At 33.8% G+C, this 11019-nt stretch overlaps 1 protein-coding gene across 5 annotated transcripts; it reads left to right on the top strand.

The window, feature by feature from the left end:
- Positions 1-9156, top strand: LOC113495691 (GRB10-interacting GYF protein 2-like; the record flags this gene model as incomplete). 5 transcript variants are annotated; one of them, XM_026874567.1, is given in 10 exon segments in its annotated part: positions 1-202; positions 951-1031; positions 1426-1538; positions 2083-2155; positions 3037-3273; positions 3474-3551; positions 3697-3820; positions 4105-4290; positions 4502-4625; positions 4772-9156. In XM_026874567.1, coding segments are annotated over 10 exon segments (1444 nt in total), but the record flags the coding sequence as incomplete, so codon positions are not given.
- Between the last annotated feature and the right edge of the window lie 1863 nt (positions 9157-11019).

Genomic DNA, 11019 nt, shown 5'->3' with positions numbered 1-11019 from the left:
CAATGAAATCAACGTAACGAAGGCGTCGTCGCAGGCTAAGATCGCGGCAGAAACGAAGCCTACCAAGCAGGTCAAGGAAACCGAAAAGTCTGCTAAAGCCAAGGACAACTCTACTAAGACTAAGACCAAGAAGACGAAAGATGACAAGAAAGAAGAACTCGCTGAGATTAAGACAAAAGAGGATGATTTATTCAAGGCAGAGGTAAGTTTAGTTATTCCAATCATAATTTATGCCACGTCTAAGTTAAGCTCAAACTTGGCGTAATGTTTTTGATATGCATAAAGTTTAATGAATAAACCGATCAATCCTCGTAAGCTTAACAAATTGCGGCCTATCATTAATTAGGGAGTATTTATAAAACAAGGTATTTGTAACTGAAAAATTATCACTACTTTGCAATTTTATTGTAGCAGCGTGCTTTCCCGGTCGGATGTAGAATTCGATCATTTATTAACCAGACTGTGATCGTTATAACGAATTAAATAGTGCTTAGTGCTTTAATATATTTTTTTATTACGTTGTCGTTGATTTTACCGACTCGTGGAATTATCATGACATTTTATGTTTTTTTTTTTGACCGGGTTCGATCCCGCTTTCTATCTGAGCAAGCAAACTCTTAAACAAATCTTCGAATCACGTGAGTACCTCGTACACGCGTACTTGATATTTGTTTTTAGCAAATCGTATATTAAATGGTCTTCGTTGTTAGTAGTGTATTGTTTTATTTTCATGATACTGTATCGATGTATAGTATATTGATGACTTCCCGTCTTGAAGTTTTCTGCTACTTTAACGAGCACAATTACTCAATTGAGCCAATGATCATGGCAATGCTTTAGTAAATGTATCTGCTTTACATATGCTGCTTGAATAAAGTGACAGTTGGAAATTTATAATAGCGCTCTGGCCATGATTGATTTGTAAGTGTTTAATATAAAATATTTAACAGAAAAGATCACAGGAACCATCCCCATCCAAGAACAAGAAAGAAGATAAATCAAACAAGAAGGACTTGGAAAAAGAAAAAAAGGTAAACTGATTTTAGAATAAGTTAAGTTCATTGCTTCTCCAATATAGTAAACACATAAGCAAGAACACAAGACTTCGAGACATCATCAAATATGCTTAAATAACGAAGAATTAGCTAGTTTTCATTTTGAGGCAACTTGTTCCTTATTATTTTTCATAAAGCTAGAATATGACTGAAATAAAGCTCGTTATTATGTTCCTATATACAGCTACTTTTTATTTTGAAGTAGACCTTGTTATTGAATGCCATTTGACTGTTTTGTAATTGGGTACTGCAATCCGCTTAGCTTATTTGTTTGAGACAGCTTTTCATTGACTGAGACTTCTTAGAGAACATGCCTTGTTATGATTGACTCTATTTTTGTTCATTATTTTCTCATTTGGTATGTGTATAGGAGTGGATCAAAGAAGGATTTACGATCGTGAAGGGTTCAGAGAAAAGTTCCAGCAAGGATAATAAGAAGAAGGCTGAGGAAGCCCGCATCGCAGAGGAGGCGGAGCGTAAGAGGTCAGCGTCAGTTACAATAAAATGGAACCATCCAGATGCTAACACGCTTTATATATAGCCGAACATATATTAGTTGTAGAACATTGAAATATAGCAATAGTTTTAAGGTTTATTAGACTAATAAAATATGATTCGACATCTAACACGACTAACGTTTTACATTAAATACCTTAGCTTCATCGCTTAGAGTTATCGGTAGCGAGCCGGGACCCAATCAATGCACAGTCGAATGTGTGACAGTGAATCCCTCGCACGCATGACCTGCACATTATTTGTGCGTTCCGATGCTCAATCGAGTGCGAACGTAAATTGTTTTCTAATACCAGTGTTGTACTTTAATATTAGTGTTAGTGCAAATATAATAGTGTGAAATCAATTTAATATACTAACATACGACCTTAAGGTACGTATTATTCAATTTAAATATTTTAAATATTTTCTCTTTGACTTAATTGTTCTAAAATTCTTCAGTTACATGACTTAGGCTTACTCTGCTAGGTTTGACTAGTCATTTGTTTGATGGAGTCGATTGTATGTATCACAGGAAAGAAGAAGAAAAGTTTACTGCCGACGAAGATAAGAAGAAAAAACAGGCTGAGACAGTAAAAAAACAACAGGTGTGTACATTATATTGCGCCCTTGTCATCTCATTTAAGGACAGCCGGCTTCATCTCGAATGTTCTCTAATACAATCCTCCTGTCTTGGGCTTTGTTTTATTAACATTTTCTTCGAATTCGATCGATTGTATATGAATCATTGTCTGCATTTCGCTATGTAGCAATACATCTATCCTGACCTAGTTATGGTATGTTTCCAATTTAGTTTTCAGAAAGCTACAATATTGTGATCATCATTCCGCAGCTTTTTGAAGAGTAGAACTGCTAACATGTATTTACGCTGGTAAATTGGTATAGTTAAGTAATTTCAAGTAACAAGAATATGAATATATACTGAAATTATACTGTTTTTGCATTTTACTTGAGTTAATATATACACATTATCTGTGGTTTACGAGTGCGCTAGTTTTAAATTAAATTCAACATTGTGTATCTGTAGTTAAAATAACGTGTAAGAATTGCAATATGGCTAAAGGTTTTAAATATGGGCCATTCTCTTTTTCTTCTAAGTAAGGTGTTTTGAGTATTATACCCATTTAAAATGTAAAAACCTTTATTTTTGTATAACTTAAAATCGCCATTAAATCACTGAATTTAATTTTATGTATATTTGTAACCGGTGCTTTTGCAAAACTATTTAATCCGAGTTGTATTAAATTTACAATCGAATTTAATGCAAACAGCTTTTTTATTTTATTAGTACATATATAATATTAACCATTAATGCCACGTATTTAGGCTTTACTTATAAACAAGTATTATACTGTAAGACTTAGCAGTATTTACCAATATGTACATATAACTTTCTTAGAATAATGGGTATCTGCTTTTATTTTACAATTTGTTTATTTAAATAATTAATCCTAAAATTATATTACAGGAGCAACAGATCCAACTGCAGCAACAACAGCAGCGTCAGGTGTCAGAATCTGTTGTGAAGAAAGCTCCGTGGTCAGCTGTTTCCAACCAAGCGATGCAGGCCACAAACCGGGACGGGCTCACGCTCGCCGAGATACAGCGGCTTGAACGCGAGAAGAAGTTAGAACAGATGAAGGAACAGCAGCAGATGATGCAGATCATCGCACAACAGCAAGCCGCGGCATTGGCTAGGGAACAGGTTCGATTACTATTGAAACAGTTATCAAATGATACCTAGTCATATAACCCTATTTTAGATTTTAAAAGACAGGCAAGGTTACACATACATCTTGTCTCAGCTCACTTGTTTAAATGATTTGGGTACACTATCAATTCTGAAGAGCCCTCGAGTTTCTTAGTTATACAAAATGATGACTGATGTTGTTCTGTTGTTAACAGGAAATGCAAGCAGGTTTGGGTTGGGCAAAGAAGAAGGGTTCCAACCAAACTCAAGCTCCGACTTTAACTGAGATTCAGGTAAATATTGCCATTATAGTATACAGTTACAAATTGGACAGACCTTACGACTTTGGGCATTGACACCCTAAGTATGGAAACCGATCATAGAACCCAGTAGTAGGTCGATAAAAGTGGTTGATTTAAAACAAATAATAATACACAGGCTGAGACGCGCAAGCAAGCAGCTGTGGCGGCAGCGGTCGCCGCAGCCACCAAAATGATTGAAGAAGCAGACTCTCCGCAGCCGCAGATAAACCATGCTCCTTGGGCCAACACTCACAACGGAGGTAGTTTGTATTTATTACAACGTCATAACAAATTCAATATCATAAGTTACACATAATTATCAGTACAAATCAACTATTTTTAATATTGAAAAAAATCATTAAGTCTTAGATTCTATTCTCTATGCTATTCTATGCTTATTATTTTTATTGACTCAAATAAGTATGTGTATAATCCTATTTTTCCGACACCGCTAACCTGGCAATAGAGAAGTATTTTGCCATCTGGTAAATCCTTGTAGCATCTACTCTTAGCAGTTCAATAGTGAGTACCCTGTTTCAAGGAGGTTTTTGGGATACACCCCCGAACCAGTCATCTAAGGACAAGCAACAGGACTCGCAGAAGTCATCTGAGGCCAAAAGTAAGAAGAAGCCCAACCTCGTGACCTCATCCAAGAAGGAGAACTCTCCGGCCGTAGAGTTCGAAACTTGGTGCACTGGAGTGCTTACTTCGTGGAGCTCTAAAATTGATGGTATGTATTCAATTCATAAAACACGTTAATAATCGTAAAAGTTCAGAATACCTTCCTTTTATATCGAAATTGAACTCGTTTCCAAAGACCAGACTCAGAACTCTTAAAATTATTACTAATTTGACTAGTTATTGTTATAGTATTCTTTCGTAAATTGATTACTCAGATGCATTGGTTTTTTTTTATTTTGATTATTGTTTACCTGTTTCAGTGCCGACTTTCGTTGGTTTCCTGAAGGATATTGAATCACCATATGAAATAAAGGACTATGTCAAATGCTACCTGGGTGAATCGAAGGAATCTAATGATTTTGCTCGCCAGTTTCTAGAAAGAAGGTATTGCTACTATTGTTTTATTAGAAGCTAAATAGTAAATAGTACGTACGTATGTAGGAGTAGTAGCTACGTTATATAATGACTGACTGAATCAAAATGTCAAATAAAGACTACTACTAATCTTGAACATTTTTTATTCCCTTTAGATCTAAGTTACTTCGCGTGGGGATGGTGACTCCATCAGACGACTTGTGCTCCCCAGCCATAGCGGTGAACCCTCGCACTACCTCCGGCTCCGACTACCAGGAGGTCAAAGGGAAAGGGAAAAAAACTAAGAAGAATAAGATGCTGAAGGTCGACGCGCGCATTCTGGGATTCTCAGTGACCGCCGCAGAAGATCGCATCAACGTGGGCGACATCGACACCGTGTGAGCTGTCGTCCGCGCCCCTCTCGTGTTCACTATAACTCGCCTTGTGATAACCCATCGGAGATATAAACACTTGTGTCGACACCTACTCTTGCAACAAAGTTCGTTGAGTCGGCCGGCGGGCTCGGCGCCGCTCGATGGTATCCATCGGGCACCGTGACTGAGGCTCCGTTATCCAGTCAACAGTAAATCTTGAACCTCGAATCAATAATACTGTTCCTCCTATTTTAAAGCAATGACTCTAAATATACTCTTTATAGTTTTAAGAAAATCTACAGTATTGTTGGATCGAGGTGTGTTACTGGCTCGTCAATTTCATCTTAATATTTTTCTACACTGCGTAATTGTTTGAACTATGTTACCGAATTCTCTAATGATAGCAATCAAGTGTATTTGCCAGTGTAATATTCTGAATCAGCTAGTGCTATGTTAAGCGTGCTGTATGCGCATCAACTTGTGAACAGTCTCTGTAGCTAGTGCATAATAAACCACCAAAATATTGTGCCTTCAGTGTGTTCTGGACTTTGGATGAGTGTTAGAGTGTCTCCTTTTAACGTTTATTAAGAAAGCAGTTTTCTAGTCAATTCTCTCAATAACAATTGAGGACCTAGCAGCAAAACAGGAGATTTGTCAAATTAATTCGTTACTCATTTTAAGTAGACTTTTTATGATGTGCTGGCTCGTTTGCAAAATGGCGGTTTCATATTCCCACTTAAATTATAGGTTTCTCACGATGCTTTCCAAATATTAGAATAACTAAAGTACAATGTTGTCAAGAAAAAAAGTCTGGTTAAAAACGATATCGAAATTAACTGCATTTTTAATATTTAAATATCTTAAAACTATGAAATTACTTTAAGCTGTTTTATTTTATGATAACATATTTTAACACGTAAGATTAACTATACTGCCCAACACTATTAAAACTTGGACTTGTCCTTTGAATGATGCAAGGTCCTCAATAAGTGTGTTGACCCTAAAATGAAATTATATGTACTATCAGTCAGTCTATTTGGTAAGCCTGTGGTATATAAATTACACTCGTATTCGGATTGGGAGGGTTGTGGTGGGATTGATTTAGATACCACAGGGAAACGCTATTGATGTAGTACATTAACAATTACTGTAATGATTGATTTAACAACAAAAATAAAGATATCAGAGTGAAGTATATATTGCTAATAACATGACGTGGCATTTTAATCAACTGCTTTTATTTTTTATAATAATTAATGGATGTAATTTATTTATTGATCGAGAAACTGCTTACATAATGTTACTATTCTGTGTAGCTTTAGCGTGAGGGCGATTTTTTATTTTCTGGCTACAAATATTATGATTTGTTTACATGTTGTCATGTAATAAAGTTCATATCAAATGTTATGCATTTTATTACATAAACATATTGTCATTTTGTTTTTAACATGATTTGTATGCCTCTAGTGCGGTGAATTAATACTTTACAAAATTTAACTTTTTAATCTGGGTTTTAATTGATTTGAATGTAACATATTTTAGCATGTTATATAGATTTTTTATGTCTGTTTTATTTCGGAAACTAACGTCAAGTAATCGCTGTATTTTTGACAGACGGCAATAGAAGCCCATTTAGTAGAAGACAATTATGTAAATTATTTATTTTTAATCGGTCGCATCACAAATATTTCGTAGTGAGATAGTGTACAAAACAAATGCTTGGTTGATTGACTTTAATTATTTATTAGCAATTGCCTTCTATTAAATTTTGGTGGAGTATAATAACAAATGAAATAATTTTTGATGAAATATTATAAAGTATAGCTACGACGATAGAAGGTATTTACCCGATGGGGTTGTATAATGTTATGTAAAGATTCGCACCTACTAATAGCATATAGAGTACTCCTTAAATATGAAATAAAATACCTATCTTATTTGTCTAGGTTGTTCGACAGATATTTTGTATTTAGTTTAATGTTCGAACTACATTATAAGGGTTTTAATAGTGTTTTATGTATATATAACATTTTAAAATATTATATAAACGTTTTGTATATACTTTGTTTCTTATCAAGCATATTTTGTAGTCAATGTATGAAATTATTATTTTTTTATTTTCTATTGACTATCCAATATTACCGGCTTCTGAAGGGACTGTTCTGTTTTTGGCTCCGTTATGATGCAACTGACACTTCCTTGGTGTACCTGGTTGACGTGGCAGCACTGGTGGCACATATGCTGTCCTTCAAATTAGAGTAAAATGACGACGTGTTTTTCTTTATAGTTAGGCTTAATAGTAACATTTACAGTGTTGTGCAATTCATGCATTATATAATAGTGTTTAATATCACTTTAGAATTATGAATTTGGTGACGCCGGCGGAGTTTAGTTATTGGTTTCATATCAAGAAGATCAGTGATCGTTGCCGACATCGTAGAATATTCATTACGTATTTTATTCGCAAGATATAAAATTGTATCAATCGTTTTAAAATTTAATCGTAGTTTCCATAATATGAACTTCTGTGTCTGCGTAACCTATTAATGTTCGAAAAATTATTATGGAGCAATATCGCAATACTTCAACAACTTGTCCTTAAGTAGATTTGGCTGCTGACTATATTTTTTGTACCTATTATGCTTTTAACTTTATTGTTTAATATTCCTCATATTCTGTACGTAATGTAGCACATAATCGTTGGTGAAAGTATAATTTACTTTTCGTAAAGAGCAATAATTCCACAATTTAATTATTACTTGTATTGTGTAGTATAGTGATTCCTTGTATACATGTTCTATATTTTTCCCAGTTTACATAGTGGTATCTAAATATTTGTAAATAACACTTATTGGTCTACGCGTAGGTGTAAAAATAATCAAAAGAATATCCGCATTAAATGCAGTTGGCTGATTAAGTTCGAGTATTATGTACTTTTAATTTGAAAATGTAAGGCCTCCGACTCGATGACAAAATGTACTTATCTGTACGATACACTGTCCGTGTAGTTATGTAATGTACAAAATTTATGTATTTGATGTCCAAATTGACAAAGTAAATTTTAAAGCGACCACGAACGTCACGAGGGTGAGGTCATTTTGGAAACCTGGTTTGCCATTGCCAACCGTGTTCAAACTCAGACATTGTTGTATTTAGCTCATAAACGTTGTCGCGATAAAATAAAGGGGGCTTTCTAGATAGTCGTCAGCAGAGTTTATTTTCCATGTTGACAAGGTTGTCGACCATCATGTACTTTTCCTTACAAAGGATGTTCTTCTTTTTCTAGAGTCTTCTCAGTCCTTTTTAGTCACAAAGTGGCACTAGTTTTCTAAGGCACGTCAAAGACATGTGCCTTGTAACTGGTAGGACCGAAGCGATGATTTTAAGAATAATAATTACACGTTACCTCGCGTGAAGCCCCCTGTACAAAAGCGGTTCTGGGCTCAATCACCAGGATGTCGCTTATTTATAAAACTATACTTCCATGTTACGTGGAACGGATAATGCTAATAAAATGATTTGTTTTAGAATCGTTACTAGTTAATTAAAAACACCTTGTCTTCTACTCTTCATAAGTTGTCACTTCGGAACTGAATTAAATTCATGAGTAAATTAGAGTAAAAATTTTTATGAATATTGTCAATGTATTTGAAAGTGTTATCGTACTCACATTGAGGCATGCAGTGTTGGTGTTGTCTTTTACCCTTTTGCGGAGAGAACTAACATTAGGCTATAATAAAATATACATTTTATAGTACGGCGGTCGGTACGCATTGGGTTGGTCGGCAGGCACTGCTAGTAGCATGCTCTTTCCAAGGACTAAAATTTGTCAAATTATGGTTGTAATCTTTTGGACTTGATCAATAGTTTACCAAACTAACAATTACCTAAAATAATGAAATACATTTACCATCTACAAGTACAGAACTACAGTTGGCACTAAGTATAAACTGTAGTAATTAACATGTTTTGTGACATCCAACCGAGTGTAGGCTCATACCGAACAGTCCTTTCTTCCTTAGAGCTACAACTAGTGATTGACTGGACCAGTGCAGGCCGCCTACATATAGTCAAATTGTTCCATGCAGCCTTTGCCTAGCACTTCTTGTAGGAATGATAAATGAAGCAATAAGTGTACTGATGTTTGTAATCTTAAATGTTAAATGTTTCGATTATTATATGGAAAAGTATGTTTTATTATATTGAAGACGTGTAAATATTAAAATAGAAGAATAAAATAATATTGATCACTGATATTGAAAGTTTTGTATTTTCTCTATTACCACCCTCCATTCCGAGTACACTAAATCAGCGGGCTATAAGAAGTTTTTCGCTGACAAAAAAATATAACTCGATTTATTATTTAGTCATACGACCAAATCTAATTTAACAGTTACATTTCAATACTTAAGGCTTGTATTCTCGCTAGTGACCTTGTGCATTTGGACGAGTGCGGGTTTGATATAGATGCAGTATTTATACGGGACGCATTTTTAAATAGTTACAGAAATGAGACATATTTAAAAAAGTAACCAAACCAAATCATTTTCCTATGTATTGCAAAGAATTAGATTTTTTTCTAATGTTCTTTTATTAAAAATAAAGCAGTAAAATGGTTTTATCTCTACGAATTGGAGGTGATTTAGGGATTTTTTTACTTGTTACCTATGTGATGCCAATAGAAAAATAACGCTAAACCAAATTACGTATCATATCATGTAGATTACTATTTTTTGCAGATATAAATTCTGTGTAAGTGCCGACGAAATGCTGTTTCATCTGCACGCTTTTTTCAAGCTTTTTACGAAAGAGCAGCCTTAATACGTATATTGCAATCTACAATTTTGGTGGTAGGTGCATAAGGATACACATTAGTTTTGGCGCATTGTGGGTCGTCCTTTTCTTTTCTTGTCGTTCCTTTTTTTTCATAAACGTGCAAATTAGTCCATTGTTATGTTACCATTTTTAAGCCTAATCTTGCGTTTTTTAGAGGACGCAATTTTATTTCAGTCAGTGAGCTAAAACCAAGTGTGTGGGTTTGCAACCCTTGTCCGACGGCCAGCAATTGTGGCAAAAGTGCCAATTGAGATGGTTTTTACGATATACCTTAAACTAATAATCTGATAAAAAAAATGTTCCCATGTTTTGTTGCAAATTAAATTAACAACTATGTGGTTCTATGACAAAAGTTGCTGAATCACAGCAACTTTTGTCATAGAACCATAATTAAAAAAGTCATGGGCGTATACAATGAAATTCAATAACTATTAAAAAAAATGTTTTTTTTTTATAGTTATTAATTAAGTGAACTAAGTGAAACACTGAAAAAATCTTGGAAGGGAAATTAAAAAAAATGTAGATTATTTATAAACTAAGCCATGAGTGGAATTTATATTAATTTTGATTCAATACTCAATACTCAATGTTTTATTTGCACTCCACAATGTAAACATTTGGTCTTAACAAAATAAACTAGTAACAATGGTGGACCCTGTCGGGCACGGCAAAGTAGGAGAGAGGAAAATTACATGTAAGTACTTAATTTACAAACATTTTTTAGCATGCATATACCTAAAACGAATTATTAAAATTATACTTAATTCTATATACTTTTTCATAAACATTTTTTTTTTACATGCAATATACCTATAACTAATTATTTAAATTATAATTTTATATACTAGCATTATTAAACTTTATTATTGTTATATGTATTGTATATATCTTAATAATTAAAATTATTATCTTTTTAAGACATTCTATTTATGTAGCTTAATTATTTGTTTATACTTATGTATTATTATTTTTTTAATTGTATGTAGTAAGTTATTTATATGTAAGTGTATCCTGTAGATATTCGTTTATATGGTAGTAACATTATTTTATTAGAAGATGCTTCAATTTATTAATGAATATACAATTTTTATTTCCTTTTTTAAGAGAATCCGGTAGCTTGTTGTAGATTTTAATGGACATAGCAAATGGACTAGAGGAGTGTATTTTTAATCTTGAGTTAGGTAAGTTTAATGTTGTTTTGTGTCTCAATGTGT

Source organism: Trichoplusia ni, chromosome 7, assembly GCF_003590095.1.
Source record: "Trichoplusia ni isolate ovarian cell line Hi5 chromosome 7, tn1, whole genome shotgun sequence".
Classification (NCBI taxonomy): Eukaryota; Metazoa; Arthropoda; class Insecta; order Lepidoptera; family Noctuidae; genus Trichoplusia; species Trichoplusia ni.
The sequence above is the reverse complement of the archived record's forward strand: the minus strand, read 5'-3'. Positions and strand labels throughout refer to the sequence as shown.